The following is a 17488-nucleotide window of genomic DNA, read 5'->3' on the forward strand; positions in this document are numbered from 1 at the left end:
CTGAAGTTGAATTTAAACTACATTTAAATGAATAAATATAGTATGTGAATTACACTTTAAAATGTTTTTTTTTAATTGACATTAATAGCTTAATACAGTGTCCCAAAAAGTGTCCCAGAACTAGAGCAGTGGGAATGTCCCTGGTCCTCCAGTGGTTGAGAATCCGCCTTGCAATGCAGGGGCCAAGGGTTTGATCCCTGGTTGGGGAACTAAGACCCCACATGCTGGAAGGCAGCTAAGCCCGTGTACCGCAACAAAGGCTCCCGTGTGCTGCTAAGACTTAAGACCCGACTAAGCCAAATAAAATAAAGGCGTGGACAGTGCAGTAGAGACATGGGGCTCGAGCTGTGGCGTAAGTGCAGTGATGCTGTTTCCACAGGAGGTGGGGGAGCAGTGAATAAATAAAGACGTGAGTGTGAGCAATTAGTGAATAATATTGCTCAATGATACTAGCAGAACTGAGTCTCTTCTCTGTCTTCCAAATTCTCAGAGGGAGAAAATAAAGCCTGCGAAACAGGACAGCCAGAACCAACTGTGTTTACCAGATAACAGAACACACAGTTAATGTGGACACTCATAAAGCAGAAAACATAGAAATGAGAGCAGGCTGAAGTGTCAGAGCAGTGAACGTGCAAAGAGGAAATGCAGGTATTAGAAGGAAAACCCTGGGACTGAGTTGGAGAAAAAACTGCTGTGTACAAGCCAGACCAGACAGGTGTCACAGGCCTGGGGGTGGGAAAGCTGAGGGACCTGTGTTAGCGTCTGAAGTCTCAAGTAGAATGGCAGGGAGGCTTAGTGATGCTTCTGGCTTGGGATATAAGCCCCCCTCTTCTCAAAAGAAATGGATGGATTGACTGGATGGGTTTAAGCCCTGATCTGCAGAACCAGATGTCAGAATTGGGCAGCAACTTGCAGGAGCACATCTCTGCTTTTTGGTTCCTCTGAGGCTTGCAGTGAAGTCTGGAAATCTTGCTGTGTAGGAAGATTTAAAGAGCAGGAAGAGTGCAGTTGAGATGTGCCTAGTGGCTCATGTAAATGGGGTTAATATAACAGGCTTTCCCATCGATCAGAAGTTTCTATTGTCTAGTGGTATAAACAGTCACATGAGTTAAATCCTTATATATTAAGATTTTAGTGTGATTAGGTAATTTTGTCAGTAACATTTATAATGAGAGACAAAGCTTATAGTGTCTTCCAGTTTCAAAACCACACTAAACCTGGAAGAAAACTGAGTGTGTGGTTTCAAGAAGGGAAGTTTGGAGGACCTGCTCCATCAGAGAGCTGAGTGGAAGGCATTCGCTTTAGTAGAAGTGAGGAATCTGGCTTGAGGAGTCCAGATGCTCTGGCCAGTGGAGGAGCCAGTTGTGTGTCACAGGTTTGGGTGGGAAAGCTGAGGGACTTGTTTCAAGTCCCAAGTAGAATTGCAGTTAAAATTCTCTGGTCGCCTGTTGATGATCCCATATAATCATAATTGAGTTATAATTATACCATGAAAAATAATTTTTTGGAAGCCATGAAATAGTCATCCTATTTCAGGGGTTTTTTCAGTGATGGAAATCATATTAAATGTGAGGTTAATTAAGTGTTTTCCGGTGCTTTTGACGTCATTCTTAGACTCCAGATTTGGGGAAACCACTGTGATGTGTGTGCTCCCCAGTTCGCTCAGGGTGCCTGCTGGCGGGGTGGCAGACTCAGACTTGAAAGCAGAGAGCGGCTCTTGGCTGAAGCACCCTCAGCAGCCAGGGTGGTCGCACGTAATCTGGAAGTTAGGCCTCTGCTCATGGCCAGTTTGCTGAGAAGAGCAGCATCTGCTGAAGCTAATTAAAGCTTAATATGCTTAACGAATGTGACTGTTACAGACGCAGAAATCATTAAAGTGCTATAGAAAATTGTTAAATTGCCATCAGGCCTCATAATAAATTGATGATTTTTCTCACTCTGAATTAATGCAAGTTCCCGTTGTACTCTGCTTAGTTATGCACAGAATGGTGCCCTTGACTCAGATTTCAACGAAGAACTTCATTTTTTTAAGTTTTGAGACTCCAAGTAGGAAATTCAATTTGCATTATGAAAGAAACAGTAAAATGTGGCATATATCTGCAAAATGTATTTCAGACTTTCCATTGAGCACTGACTGACTGCGTGTGCAGCAATCCTTCTATTTCAAAAATGTGTTTTTAATATATTCAAGCATCTGAGAAAATTGTTTCCCTCAACATCTTCAGAGTGCTAAGTAATAAATGCAACAGATATTCTTTCTGTTCCTCTTTTGGTTTCTATTGAAACATCTTAAGCGGCATTTAAAGTGGCACATAAATTCTAATTAGGGGAAAGACAGCGGTTTTAGCAGTGTTGCCTGCCACGGAGACTGCTGAGACGAGGCTTACGCTCAGCAGTGGAGAAGTGCGCAGAAATGGAGCAGGTAGTGTGTGGGCTGTGCTCACGCTCACGCCCACATTGTAAAGTGTGTGCTAAATTCAACATGTAGGTGACAGAGTCCAGGTGAAACATGGTTTCGCTGGTCAGGCACCCGTGGGGTGACCGGCGCTCTGAGTCCCTGCCAGGCAGGAGCGGCACTCCAGCCTTGTTCTCTGTTCTCCTCGGCAGTGGTTAGTAATTATTCGTTACACTATTCGTGTTTTTCCTTGTAACGGAGTTAACGTTTTCATTATAGAAAGCTGAGGGCTGTGGTTAGTTATGAGAGAAAACAGTCCTGTAACTGCTCTGCCTGTGCCTGCTGTGGGCATCCTGGCACCCAGGAGCTGGGCCGTCCCTGTGCAGGGTCTCCGCCCAGACCATTCTTCACTGGCCTGAGAACGCCCATGTTCCGGTGTATCGTTTCTTCCTTTCTAGCTGGTTTTCTATAAAGAAAAGCTATTTTTTCTCATCAGCTCTTAGGTTACCGTGAGGACTGCTGGTACAGAAAAGATGGAGTAAATCTTGACTATTCCTCATTTACCAGTTATTGAGGGGGATAACTAGCGTTTTTGGGACAGCCAGTACATTTTAGTTTTACTATCATTCTGAACCTTTAGCATTTGCTTTTTTCAGTCCATGGCACCCCCTCCCTTTGATCTTCCATGTCCCATCTGCAGGTGGGCGGTGGGCTCAGGGTCTGTAAATAAGTCCCAAGCAGCTGTGGGTGGCTTCTTGCTTCCTGATGTGATGGGATAGTGACACTTGCTGTGTGCATCTCCTGGCCCATGTCGGGATCACATGTTTTCCAAGAAGCCCTGGTTCCTTTCCTGGAGACCAAGTTGGTAGAGAGCAGGGCTGGGCCCTTGGCCTGCTCGTTGTCACCGGAGGTCACTGTGTTCAGGCCTTTCCAGGGCACAGAGCTGGGACATGGGCGCTCTCTTCTTGAGAGAAAAATTCATCAAAGTTCACACTACTTTTTCCAACTGCCATTCAGGTGTGTGAGGTTTTTATTTCTTTGATTGTATATTTGGACCTCTCTATCAGTGATTAATCTTGGCTCCTATTATTAATAGTTCATTTGCTTGCTCTGGTAAATTCTAGGATCCTACAATAAGTTATATGTAATTTTCATGTAATAGTTGTATGTAACACTACAGTGATTTTAGAACAACAGTACCAGTAATCTACGGTGACATTTCTGAAAACCATTTAAGATTCCGGCCCCCCCCCCTTCTTTTTGGCCACACCACATGGCATGTGGGATCTTGGTTCCCCAACCAGAGTTTGAACCCCCAAACTCTTCATTGGGAGGTCGTGCCTTAACCACTGCCCGCCAGGAATGTCCCTGTGGTTCTAAGACACGGGCAACACCGCCCTTTGTGAGTGCGCCACCAGCACCCAACGTCCTGTGTTTAGAAGGGCCGCCTTCTCTCCTTGACGGAGACTGCTGCCTCCCCCTGCTCCCGGGTCCCTTTGTGGTTCACTTGGAGAAGAGGCACCTCTGCTTTTCCCATGTTTTCAGCAAAGAGGTTTATTTATACATTCCGCTCTTTACCCTGTACCTTTTAAAATTTTAAACTAATTTTTAAAAGGCAAAAAAATGAAAACTTTAGAGGCCTTTTCACCAAAAAGATTCTGTATTCACTCCCATGCATTCACGCTGTTCTCTGTCCCTTTTTATGCCTGAAGCCCATACACAGTATTGGGTAGAAACTTGGAGCCAAGTTTGAGGGCAGTGAAAAAGCGGGTGTCCCCGTGGGGACAGGCGAGAACAGCCGTCACTTCCTGCGTGAGTCTGAAAGGCTCCCTGCAGGCCGTGCTTGGTGACTGCGCCGTGCGCCCGCTGTCTTGCAGGAGCTGTACCCCGCGTTCTGCATCCACAACGGGGGCTCCGACCTGGAGCGGCTGCCCACAGCCAGCACCTGCATGAACCTGCTGAAGCTCCCCGAGTTCCAGGACGAGGCGCTGCTGCGGAGCAAGCTCCTGTATGCCATCGAGTGCGCCGCGGGCTTCGAGCTGAGCTGACACGTGGCGGCGGCCCACCCTCTGCGGAGACGGCCGGGCCTGCGCGCCCCCCGGCTAGCAGGGCGCGCGCCGGACTCCCAGCTCTCCCGGGTCCCTCCCCGCCACCCCTCCCTGCATTTTTAAGTGATTTATTAAGTTGTGCTCACCTATTTAGATGGACATTGCTTTTCAAATAACTTAAAATAACAGATGTTACATGCCACGTGGCTAACATAGTAATTTTGCCAAGAAGAGCACAGTTTTAAGACTGGTGGCAACTCAGTGAAATTAACCAAAGATGAAGCTTTGGCTCTACTGCGGACGAGCCCCCCAAGCTGGCGACCCGGCGCCTGGCGGGGGCGCTGCTCGGACCTGCCTCCAGTCTGCAGAGACACGGGCCTCTGGGGGCCACTGCTTCTCGTGTGGTTGAATTGTTTACAAGCCTCATTGTTAAAACTAAAGGCTTTTTTTTTTTTTTCCTGCTGCCTTTTCCCAAAGTGGTTAGGTTGGAAAATAGATAACAATGGTAATATTTTATTTGTGTTTTTTAAGCCATCTCCCCAGAACGGGACTAGCATGCTTGTTTCCGGTCTGCCGCTGACCTGCATCGTCATGGTTTGGACATTGCTGTGTGTGGGTGTGTGTGAGGCGGGTCCTTCACTCTCTTCCTTTCTGTCTCCACCTCGTGCCTGGAGAGCTTTCGGGGTGGGGGGAGGGGGCCTCCGTCCTGCGCGGGTGCGACCCGCGTGAGCGATGCTGGGGGAGGAGGCCCGCAGCCCCTCCCGAGTCACTTGAACCAAAGTGGCGCTGCGCCTTTGCACTGCGGCCTGGGCCGCGCCCCCTTGCTTCCCGGTGCTGCGGTGCTGGGCGGGGCGGTCCTCTCGGGATTCGGCACTTTATCGGCACCTGGCGAGGGGAGCGTCTGAGAACTCGCCGGAGGACGCAGGTGCTGGCCGGTGTTCGCTGTCACTGGAGCTCTGGGCTGGCGTGGGGGACGGGCCACAATTAGCAATATCCTTTTAAATGTGGGGGAGCCGAATGACACTTTTAAGACAATGACCATTATCAAAACAAAATGTATAATTTCTTAATTTGAAGAATAAATTAAGTGTTTAAATGCTATTTGTAGTCTTGATATACAGAAATAAAATAATTAGGGTTTGTCCTTGGTTTTATTTTTTTATTTTAGGTCGTTTTATGTTGGATGGTCTATATCTTCTTTACTTATTAATTATTTGTATATTAGCAGTATTTTGGAAATGGAATATCTGGGACTGAAGAGAAATGGGCAGTTACTCTTAACTTGGATTTTCTTCCTCGGCTATTCTGAGCTTATTTATTTATTTGTATGTTCCAATGGCTAAATATTTGCATTAAATTTTTTTCCCAAGTTTGTGTTGGAGTCATACCCCAAATCATTGTGATTGGTTCTGTTCTGCCCTAGTAAAGCCACAGCTTCTAAACGTCAGTTTATCACGTTGTTTAAATGTCAACAGTTGAGACAGGGCAGTAACAGGCTATGGTTCAGAATCTGGTATACCAGACAGTGACTCCTGGCATCTGAAATGCCCCAGGTGAGGCTTCGAGAAGGCTGGCCGGAAGCAGCACCCCCAACTCAGGCCTTGGGGAGAGCCAGGCTCGTCCAGTCCCCGAGGGCCTAGTGTTAGATTACTGAGAAGCACTCAAGTAAGGTCCGCCCTTCTCCATCATCCTGCCTGCCATTTCCTGGTCCGTCCTGGCGTCCTGCTTCGTGCTGCTGTGTTGGTGCTCGTGCCAGGGAGAACCGCTGAAGGAACACTGTAACGCAGAAAAATAGAAGCTGAAGGCCTGGAACCAGAGCCACGCTGGTCTTGCGCTGGTGTCTTAGTCACCTGTCCTGAGTTCCTCTGCTCCGGGTCTGAAAGACTTTCAGGAGCAAAGCGAAGGGTGCCCCAGATCACACAGCCTCTCTGCCACAGAGAGCAGCAGACGCCCCCGGAGTTTGTCCTGGGAAGAGTTAACGTCCACTCCCCAAACAAGGTGAGTTGCTGAGCCCGCTCTGGGCTTCCGAAGTTTCTTACCCGGTGTTGCGGTGGTGGCCAGAGTGCACAGCCGAGGCCGGTGACCAGCAGGCGCAGGTGGGCAGATGGGAGAGGGCTGAGAGGATGGAGGAGGGGCCGGCCGGGAGCCCCTGGTGCCCTGGAGAGCCGTGGACCGCCAGAGGCCTCTGCTTCCAGAAAACTCGGCGAGTTCTTAGGCCTGAGTACTTTGTACCTCAGCTTACCTATCTGTGAAATGGGGACAATTAAATACCGGTCTCCCCCAAGACCAATCCACTTCAGCACTTGTTTTTGGTAACCAAAAGAAATTCAACAAGGATTTGTGCTTTTACCAAGAAAAAAGTGCAAAAGGTGAAGACTGAGTTTGCTCAGCCTGTCTTGCAGGGAGCGTTTCAGAGGCAGTGTCCACCCCACAGGGAGCGGCCCCGCCCAGCTCCTTCCTTCCCGGGGACCACACGAAGCATCTTAGCGTTGAGCTGCCACGGTGTGAACTGTGTCTGTGAGCATCTGGGCTTGGTCCGTTTATCTTGTGCGTCTGTGAGCAAGACGGCTCCTCCAGTGACTGCTGCTTCCCTGTAGGCCTCTGCGACTCAGGAAGGGTCTCCATTGGAGAGTGGGGGACCCTGGGCTTCGGCTTCACAGGAGGGTTACACAGCTTTGATGAGGGCTGTAAATAAGCTTGTGATGTCAATGTTTATAAGCATAATTATAGAACCTTGTTTTAACTTAAGCAGTTTGATGTCTCAGGTAGCAGATGTCACCTTTTGACGTTTGCACCTTGATTATAACATTGTCACCCTTAGGCAACACCGTTCCCTTTTCCTCTGAGACCATGAGCAGAAACGTCAGGCTTCAGCGCCTCGTTTCCCCGGGTGACCCCACGTCTGGGAGCACGTGGGGCTGCTGGCAGCACCCTTGGGACGGCGGGTGGCTGGGCCCCAGCCTTGGGCGCTGCGCCCATGCAGGCAGGCAGGAGTGGTGAGGAACACGGGGGCCAGTGCCCGTGAAATGAGTGTGCCAAGACATTGATGCTTTATTACCTTTCATGGGTCAGATGAAAAGTCGCTTGTGATGTGGCACCTGGAGAAGAGGCCAGCCTGTCCCAACATGAGTGTCTGAGGCCCCACCTTCCCTTCCCCTTCCCGCCCCCTCCCCCTCCCCTGTGCCCGCCCACTAACCGGGGCCCCCCAGGCCTGACCCCCCCCCCCCCGCCCCCGAACCCTCAGGAGGCTGGGCCATGGAGGGAACCATGCAGGTTAGGGCCTGGGTCATGGCGGGTGGTGTGCGGCAGGACAGGGCCAGCCTTCGGGGTCCCTGCCAGGGGCTGTGTGGCTTGGGCGTGCCGCCGGGGGAATCTCACTGAGGCCCAGTGACCAGGGTTTGGGGGTGTCCCATGGGCTTCCCCGGTGACATCAGAGGTAAAGAACCCACCTCCCACTGCAGGAGACGAGAGATGTGTTTGATCCGTGGGTTGAGAAGATCCCCTGGAGGAGGAGGAGATGGCGGGCCACGGTCCATAGGGTCACAGAGTCGGGCACGGCTGAGTGACTTAGCACGCGTGCACACACGTGTCTCTATGTTGCACCTGTGTCCCCCGGGAGAGCGTAGCCCACAGTGCGGGCAGGGCTAGCCCAGAGCTGGGGCTGCTGAGTGCTGGGGTAGGAGCCCCACACGTGCCGCGCTTTGGGGATGATCCCGGGCACCCAGGGTGTGCACTGCTGCTGCGGCAGCTGCTGGGCCGGCCGCCTCTCCACCCCTCGGCCCTCCTTTCCCTGGGACCCCTCACCAGCGGAGCCCTCTCCCCATGCGGCCGGCAGGGGGCGCTGGGGCTGCACACAGCACACCCAGGCCCGGACGTGTATGTGCACGCTTGTACACACACACACACAGAAGGGGAGGGTTCCCGAGGGGAGGAGGGCCTCAGCCCGGTGTGGAAGCACGGAAGACTGACGGGACAGACCAGGGGACATGATCTGGCCTCCCCGCCCTGTGGACGCCCCCCGTGCGCGCTGGCCCTGCCCCCGCCGCCACTGCACCACCTTCGGGACGCGATGCCCTCTGGGGCCACCCAGCCCACTGCAGGCAGCCCTGAACTCGTGGGGTCTTGGTTCCCCATCCCGGGATGGAACCCGCTGCAGCGGGAACGCGGGGTGTCAGCCCCTGGCCCGCGGGGGGAAGCCCCGCCCTGGTGTATTTGGTGTCCTTTCCTGCTCGTCCTGCTGCTGGTTTTCGGGTTTAAGTCTTTTCTCAGCCCCTCCCTCTGCTGGGCGTGTTTCCCCGGCTGCAGGCCCTCCCTGCCTGCTAGCCCCAGGGCCCAGCGCTCAGGGCGGGCTCTTCAGGGACCCCACCTTCCCACCCGACCCCACGTCCCCTCCCTCCATTGTCCGTGGTGATTTTAGCTGCTGCTTTTGTTCAGAGTTGCACACGCAACTGTTGAGTCCGTTGATTCTTTAATTTGATAAAAATACAAAAAGAACTCCCCAACCCCCACCCACGGCTGCCTGAACCCTGCACTGCGCGCCGCGTGGCACAGAGGTGGATGTGCAGGACTCGCTGAGGTCTGACGCTCAGCTGAGCAGAGAGGACAAGCGTCGTGTGCAACTGCGGGGCACACAGGCCCAGAAGGCCTTGTCGCCCGTCTGGGGCTCGTCTCAGCTGGGGGCCTTCCTTCGGAGCCACTCCTGGACTCCTGGGGCATCTGCATCCCCCCCCCCCCCCCCCCCCGGTCATCGTGGCCGGCGGGTCCCCTGCAGGACCGCGGGGCAGGTGTGGACGGAGGAGGAGACCCCGGGCCCCTCTCGGGTCAGGCATCTTCCCCGGGGGTCGGCTGGGCTGAAGCGTGAAACCCGAGGACCAGGAGGCGGCCTTGCAGAGACCACCGGGGACAGGGGTGTCTGGGTTCAGTGAGGCGGGGGAGGGGCGGGGCCTGCGGGGCGGTGTGCCTGCCCACGGGTGCTGTTCTGAGCTTGCCGCACGTCTGGGGGCAGGGGCAAAGCCCGGCACGGAGAGCGGCTGCTGGCCGTCCAGGGTCTCTCTGGAGTGCAGAGTCGTTTGATAAGCGCGCTGGGCAGGGACACCGAGGTCAGCACGGCTGCCGACCCTGGCCCGGGGCTGCTGCCTGGGTCACTCAGGCAACACTCGTGCCAGCCTGGTGACCGGGCCTCCTCAGCGCTGCGGGGCTTGAAGAACACGTTTCCAACCTGGCTGCCCCTGGGGGTGGCGCCTAGAGGCGGTGCTCCTTCCAGGCCCAGCCGAAGCGGCCTCCCCAGACCCCCGCAAGCCGCGGGGTCTCCAGGGGGTCTCTGCTGTCTCTGGCGCTGAGCGCCTTGTGTCACAACCTGCTGCCCCCTCGCCTGTCTCTGCCGCTGCACCCCCCCCCAGGGGACATCAGCCACCCTCTGGGCACCTTCTGGGGCGTCACAGCCGGTGGGGGCAGGGAGACCCTGGCAGGAGGCGGGTGGGAGGCTCGGTGGCTGTGCCCCGCCCGCCCAGCCTGGACGACCCCCCCCCCCCCCCCCCCCCCCGCCCAGTCCCCTGTGAGGAGCAGCCGGTCGAGCAAGTCCGTGGTTCCCGGACACCTGATCTCGGCCTCTGCTCTCATCCGCCAGCTCACACCCTCCCCAGAGGCGTCCATGCTCAGTTTCCATGAGCGGGAGGTGCCAGACTGTGCTGAGGGGTTTGCAGAGCACATTCAGTCTCCAGTAACTGAAGACAGAGCTTCAATTATTCAATTATTCGGCAGAAGCATCAGTCGCATGAGGCGCTGCCATCTATGCCAATGCCCAACCCACAGGGACGTGCAGGTGGCCCACGGGTGGGGAACGTGGCTTCTCGCACCCTCTGCGGGGCTTCCAGGCCACGCAGTGCCCGGCGCCACCCCCCAGGGCTCAGCTACCGGGGCGAGCGGGCAGCGTGGGGCACCTGAGTGCCAGGTCCCCAGGCACCAGCCCCAAGGGGAGGCCATGGCCGCCCCGAGATGTCATGGCCCCCCAGGGAAGTCACAGCTACCCCCAGAGGTCACAGTCCTCCAGGGAGGTCACGACCCCCATGAGAGGTCACAGCTACCCCCTGAGGTCACGGTCCTCCAGGGAGGTCACAGCTACCCCCAGAGGTCACGCGCCCCAGGAAGGTCACAGCCACCCCAAGAGGTCATGGCCCCCCAGGGAGGTCACAGCTGCCCCCAGAGGTCATGGCCCCCCAGGGAGGTCACAGCTGCCCCCAGAGGTCATGGTCCCCCTAGGGAGGTCACGGCCGTCCCCAGGCCTGCGAGCTGATGTCCAACGGGAAGGGGTCTCAGGCCGACAGTGGACAGTGGCCCGCAGCACGGGTGGAATTCCCACCTCCCGGGAGTCCCGTGTGTGCTCTGGCAGCTTGCCCAGGGAGCACATTGGGTCCGCAGGTCGGCACGGGCAGATAGTGGGCAGAGGTGCAGCAGGGTGACCAGCTGCACTGCCGGCCCCCCAGGTCACTGGGCGTCTTCAGATCCTCCTCCAGTCACTCCAGGGCCAGGGGAAGGAGGCGGGCCTGCTGGGCAGAGGGCAGAGGGCAGCTGGATCCAGGTCCAGACGCTGGAACAGCCCGAGCCCGAGGTTGGGGGTCAGGACAGAGCGTTCGGGTCAGGTGGACTTGGCCCAGCCCAGCCCAGCCCTGGGGGCAAAGGGCCAGAGAGTCTGCAGACAAGAAGCGGAGTGGACACAGCGCGCAAGGACAGGGGTGGTCCCAGGGGGAGGGGAGGCCGCTCGTCACCCCTCAGTAGCATGGGGGCCACCAGCGGGGCTGCACCCAGCCATGGTGCACCCCATTATCCCGGGGGCTCCAGTGGGAGCTGAACGCCGCCCTCTGAGGCGCCTTGGGGTGGCCGGGCAGCCTTCCCTGCCCCAGAGCACGCTGTGCCCGCTCTGGGACTGCCATGACATCTGGGGCCGCTCGCCTGGAGCGACCCTCATCCTGCCCCTACCGGCGTCCTGATGCCTGGCCTGTGAGTGCTCCTTGAATGTCACCCCAGACTTCCCGACTCGGTGAAGTGAAATCACACTTGCACACACCCCACGTGAGCACTGGAGACCATCCACGAGCTGTTTTCCTGGCCCTCCTGAGGGGTGTGGGGCCAGTCTGCTCTGGGCCGCTGGGAGCAAGCCTGCTCAGGGTCGCTGCCCTCCCAGTCCACGTGTCCGGGGGGTAAACGTGTACCGGGGGACCGGGAGAGGGGAAAAGCAGGCCCCGGGGCAGGGGGTGGCACACTTGGGCCTGCCCCGCAGGGCGCTGGGCCGAGGCCCCCTGCGTGGGTGCCCCCACGGCGGCCGCCCTGGGAGGTCCACTCCCTGAGTGCACCCTTTGGGCTCGCGGCGGCCGCGCCCCACGTGAATCAGGGCTGCCCGGCTGGGTGGGGCCCCAGACTCCATGACCTAATGGCGTTGTCTCTAATTGTGGCTGCAGGTCTGCTGGCACACAGGCAGGCGTTGGAGCCCCGCCTGGCCCAGGGGGTGGGGGGTGTTGTGCCCAGACTGTTGGCTGCAGGACCCCCTGGGCCTGGAGTTCTAGCCACCTGTTCACAGCCGCCTCCCATCTCCCTGATGACCTCCTGGCAGGCAGGGCCCTCAGCCAGTCACTCTGCATCCCAGGGCCTTGCCCCCGGTGTGGTCTGAGTTATCAAAGCGTTGGATGAACAAGGGCCTGATACAGCTGGGAGGGCAGGGAGCGATGACCAGGGGGAAGGGACCATCCCCGGGCGGGGCGTCCAGCGTCCTGAATTCCTGACGGGTCTTCATCCTTGAGAGTCCAGGGCAGGAAGTCAGAACACCTGAGAATTTCCACGACTCTAATGCTGATTGCTTAAAATGACTGAATCATTTTCCTATGATAGGTTGTGTTGAAAGCTTGAGGGCCTGGGACTTCCCGGTGGTCTGGTGGTTAATTAAGACTCCCGGCCTCAAAGGCAGGGAGCTCGGTGTTCCATCCCTGGTAAGGGGACTAAGATCCCACATGCCACTCGGTACCCGCCCCCCCAAAAAAAAGTTTGGTGGCTTTTCTGTTTCCTTTATTTTTATGTATTTACATTTTTGGCTTCCCTAGGCGGCTTGTGGAATCTGAGTTCCCCAACCAGGGATTGAACCCCGGCCCCCAGCAGTGAAAGCACCAGGAAGTTCCCTTTGCTATTTTAGAAAGATATGATAATAAATGCACCATTCTCTATGATTCAAAACAGCTCTGGCCACAACTTGGTAGACTACCTTTATTGTTCTTAAAATACTAGCAGCATTTCTCAGACCCTCTTCATCACCGTGGATGTTTAGAGAGTTCTGTTTAAGGAGGAACATTAGGTCCGGGACGACGTGATGAAGACCCGGACCCCCCGAGGACGCTGCTCCTCAGTGCATCCCGCAGGGTTTGAATGGAGCGCTATAGTCGGCCTATGTGCCGACTGCGCTGCAGTTTGTGGGCAGGAATGACTCACGGGCCCTCGGGCACATTCCGCCCTGCCAGCAACTAGCAGGGAGGCTGCGTGGACCTCTCCCACACAGGGCACAGCCCGGTTCCTGAACCTGCCCACACTGCCGTCCCCATTCCCAGCGCTGACTGACTCCAGGGGCTTCCCCAGCTGGCAGTGTCTCTGTGTTGATTAGCAAGCTCTAATTCTTCCGGGAAAATGATCATCTGTTTTCCCATCTTACTGGTTTCTCTTGAGATTCAAAAATACATATGAATTTCCTGAGAACTGGAAGGAAGTTCTGCGGGGAAACAGGACTCAGTCAGGCTTGGCCGTTGGCTGGCCAGCCGCAAATCGGTTAGCGGGTCTCTGAGGCCAGCACCCTGTGGGCGGAGCAGCTTGGGCACAGCCCGGGTGGCCTCAGGGGGCAGGGTAGGGGCTGCAAAGGACTCTAGACTGGCCTTTAGGTTCCTCCTGGCTGGGGCTAACAGTACTTCTCTCGGGAGTAATCAAACAAGTGGGCATTGAGACATCTATTTGGCACAGGGAGAAAAGAGAGGTTCTATTTCGATTTAATTTTTGTTAAAAAATACTAAAAATTTGGGCTTTATTGATATTTCGTATATAGATCCACTTTAAAAAAAGAAATTTGGCTTTTCATTTTTGTTACTCAGTCACTAAGTTGTGTCTGACTCATTGCAACCCCATGGGTTGCAGCATGCCAGGCCTCCCTGTCCATCACCATCTCCCAGAGCTTGCTCAAACTCATGTCCCTCGGGTGGGTGATGCCATCCAACCATCTCATCCTCTGTTGTCCCCTTCTCCTCCCACCTTCACTCTTTCCGAGTATCAGGGTCTTTTCCAATGAGTCAGCTCTTCACATCAGGTGGCCAAAGTATTGGAGCTTCAGCTTGAGCCTCCGTCCTTCCAATGAATACTCAGGACAGATTTCCTTTAGGATGGACTGGTTGGATCTCCTTGCAGTCCAAGGGACTCTCAAGAGTCTTCTCCAACACCACAATTCAAAAGCATCAATTCTTCAGCGCTCAGCTTTCTTTATAGTCCAACTCTCAGATCCATACATGACCACTGGAAAAACCATAGCTTTGACTAGATGGACCTTTGTCAGCAAAGTGATGTCTCTGCTTTTTAGTATGCTGTCTAGGTTGGTCATAGCTTTTCTTCCAAGGAGCAAGAATCTTAATTTCGTGGCTGCAGTCACCATCCACAGTGACTTTTAGAGACCAAGAAAACACTGTCATTGTTTCAATTGTTTCCCCATCTATATGCCATGAAGTGATGGGACCAGATGCCATGATGTTCGTTTTTTGAATGTTGAGTTTTAAGCCAACTTTTTCACTCTCCTCTTTCACCCTCATCAAGAGGCTCTTTAGCTCCTCTTCACTTTTTGCCATTAGAGTAGTATCATTTGCACATCTGAGGTTGTTGATATTTCTCCCAGCAATCTTGATTCCAGCTTGTGATTCAGCCCAGTATTTCGCATGATGTGTTCTACATATAAGTTAAATAAGCAGAGTGACAATATACAGCTTCGACATACTCTTCCCCATTTTGAACCAGTCTATTTTTCCATGTTCAGTTCTGTTGCTTCTTGACCTACATACAGATTTCTCAGGAGGCAAGTAAGGTGGTCTGGTATCCCCATCTCTTTAAGAATTTTCCACAGTTTGTTGTGATCCACACAGTCAAAAGCTTTAGTGTAGTCAATGAAGCAGATTTTTTCTGGGATTCTCTTGCTTTTTCTATGATCCAACAGATGTTGGGAATTTGACCTTTGGTTCCTCTGCCTTTCCTAAATCCTACTTGTAGATCTGGAAGTTCTTAGTTCATGTACTGTTGAGGCCTAGGTTGAAGGATTTTGCACTTTTCTTTGCTAGCATGTGAAATGAGTGCAATTGTGTGATAATTTGAATATTCTTGGCCCTTGTCCTTCTTTGGTATTGAAATAAAAGCTGCCCTTTCCCAGTCGTGTGGCCACTGCTGAATTTTCCTAATATGCTGCTGTATTGAGTGCAGCACTTTAACGGCATCGTCTTTTAGGATTTGAAACAGCTCAGATGGAATTCTGTCACCTCCACTACCTTTGTTCTTAGTAACGCTTCCTAAGGCCCACTTGACTTCGCAGTCCAGGATGTCTGGCTCTAGGTGAGTGATCACACCATCATGGTTATCTGGGTCATTAAGACCCTTTTTGTAGTTTTTCTGTGTATTTTTGCCACTTCTTCTTTGTCAGAAAGCATTTAACAAGAGGCTTCCTGTGTGCTGTTTTGGATCTGTCAGGAACCCTCTGGCCCTTATTGATTCCTGAATATTCAGGAATTAAGAGGAGAGGCACACCTTTCCCAGGGCTGAGGAATCCAGGCATTTCTCATTACAGTGATAAGTACCCTCTTCCTTATTATGAGCCAAGTGGTAAAAGGTGATTGTTTGCAACTCTCTCTTTGATAGGGATCATCTTATGTTTTGTAAGTTTGGAATTTTAATCTTTGTCTTTGCTGAGAATAACCACCTTGTAAGACAGTATATATGCCCACACCATATTGATTAAAATACCTTTGCTCCATCAGAGCTTTGGTCCCCGTGTCTTTCTTTCTTTCTCTCTATTTCTAGCTAATTCCTTGGAGCGCGGAGGCCCGCTGAGCTCACTTTCTTGCCTGGGCTTCTAAGACCCTCTTGAGAAGGCGCACTGCGCCTTCACCCACTCGAGAGGGCGCCTGGTACCTACGTGCAGCAGCGCGAGCCCTAAGAACAGGACTCTATTGGCTTTCTGCGTAAACCAGGGGATATCAGCCACTTTCTTTCTCTTACTCTCCGGGCTACCAGGTTCCAGTCCATTAAAGGACCAACACTTCTTCTTAATATCTTCTGTTTCTGTTAGGTTCATACTGTTTCTGTCGTTTATTGAACCCATTTTTGCATGAAATGCTCCCTTGGTATCTCTGATTTTCTTGAAGTCTTTAGTCTTTCCCATTCTGTTGTTTTCCTCTATTTCTTTGCACTGATCGCTGAGGAAGGTTTTCCCGTCTCTCCTTTTTATTCTCGAGCTCTGCATTCAGTTGGGTATAGCTTTCCCTTTCTCCCTTGCCTTTTGCTTTTCTTCTTTTCTCAGCCATTTGTAAGGCCTTTCGCTCCCCTTAAGCCTTTTTTTTTTTCCTCTCGTTGAGACACCAGGGCTCCAGGGCCCCTGTGCATGTGGGCTGTAGTTCCCAGGTCAAGGATCAAACCCGAGTCCCTGCCTTGGAAGGCAGATTCTCAACCACTGGACCAGGGGTGTCCAGCATGTTAGGTCTCAATCTGGGGACAACACTTAACTTTCAAAGCTGACAGCAAGGGAGGCCAACCTGTTACAAGCTTGATGGGGCCTCAGGAGGCGGAGGTTTTAGACACACATCACGGCCCGCACACACATTTATCCATCGGGGTGTCCAGTTGTAGAGGCCTGAAGGCCACCAGCCAGACCAGGAGCAGCAGAGCCGGCCCCCGAGGGTCCCTGAGAGAGCCAGGGCTGGGGGGCGCCTCCCGCCAGGCCAAGGGGACCCCAGGCCCAAGAGGCCCTGCCGCACCTGGTGCGGGGGCTGGCGCCCTGTGCCTGGCCTGGCTGGCTCTGGTGTGGGGTCCCCGGGCCGTTGTTCCGTCGCTCAGTTGTGTCCGACTCTTGGCGACCCCGTGGACTGCAGCCCGCCAGGCCTCCGTGTCCATTACCGTCTCCCTGGGTGGGGTCAAATTGAAGCAGGCAGGGGCTCAGGCAGGGCTGACAAAGAGGAGACAAGCCTGCGATAAGACCCAGCGTCAGAGGGATTTCATTTCCCTGAGGCAGAGAAAGGGCTTCTTGTTTGCAGCCTCCTCCCCCACACGCCCATTGTAGGAGAGGACAGAGCTCGCCCAGGTGGCCAGGGCAGGCACTCGGCTGGCGGTGGGGCCTGAGGTCTCGTCTGAGCTTTGCCCCCAGCGAGTCCCTATGTGTCACCAAGGGCGGGGGGGGGGGGGGGGGGGGCTGGCCAAGCACCCGCGGCCCTCTTCAAGGCAGAAACAGGCCGGAGGCCGCCCCCCGACTCACCCGGGGACCCAGTGGTACACTGAGGAGAGCTGTAGATTTTTGTTGGGCCACCGCCTGGAGGGGACGTCCAGGAGCCCGGCTCGTGGAGCGGTCAGTGCTGGCCGCCCCCTGGCCGCACGGAGACCCAGAGAGGACGCCGTCCCGGGTCCCAGGACGCCCGGATGCCACCCGTGGAAGCAGGCCCATCCCAGCCCCAGGACGCGGGACAGGCATCCTGAGAGGCCCGCTTGTCCTGCCGGAGGCTCCTCACACGCAGGCCTTTCTCTGGGGACCCGGGGCCTCCGGCCAGGCCCCTCCCGCCCCGCCCCTGCCGCTCCCAGACCTGCCCCGGCCCTGAATGGCCCTCTCTCTCCCAAGGCAGAGTCAGCGCCTGGACGGCAGCCGCGTTGGGAGCGTGGTGGGGGCGGGGTCTGCAGGAGGGGCGGGGCGGGCCGGCGGGGCGGGGCGCCGAGAAAGGTGAGGGGCCGTCTGCCCGCTGGGGGGAGCCGAGAAAGGTGAGGGGCCTTCTGCCCGCTGGGGGGC

The 17488-nt window shown here is 54.8% G+C and overlaps 1 protein-coding gene across 7 annotated transcripts in view; it reads left to right on the forward strand.

The window, feature by feature from the left end:
• The window catches only part of UBE3C (ubiquitin protein ligase E3C), a 118040-nt gene extending 112155 nt beyond the window's left edge, over nucleotides 1-5885 (forward strand). For all 7 annotated transcript variants that reach the window (XM_061166232.1, XM_061166234.1, XM_061166233.1 and 4 more), the window contains exon 23: nucleotides 4273-5885. In XM_061166232.1, the coding sequence (XP_061022215.1) occupies nucleotides 4273-4443 (171 nt within the window). In that variant the 3' untranslated portion in view covers nucleotides 4444-5885. The remainder of the gene's footprint in view (nucleotides 1-4272) is intronic.
• Nucleotides 5886-17488: the final 11603 nt, after the last annotated feature.

Source organism: Dama dama, chromosome 18, assembly GCF_033118175.1.
Source record: "Dama dama isolate Ldn47 chromosome 18, ASM3311817v1, whole genome shotgun sequence".
NCBI classification, from domain to species: domain Eukaryota; kingdom Metazoa; phylum Chordata; class Mammalia; order Artiodactyla; family Cervidae; genus Dama; species Dama dama.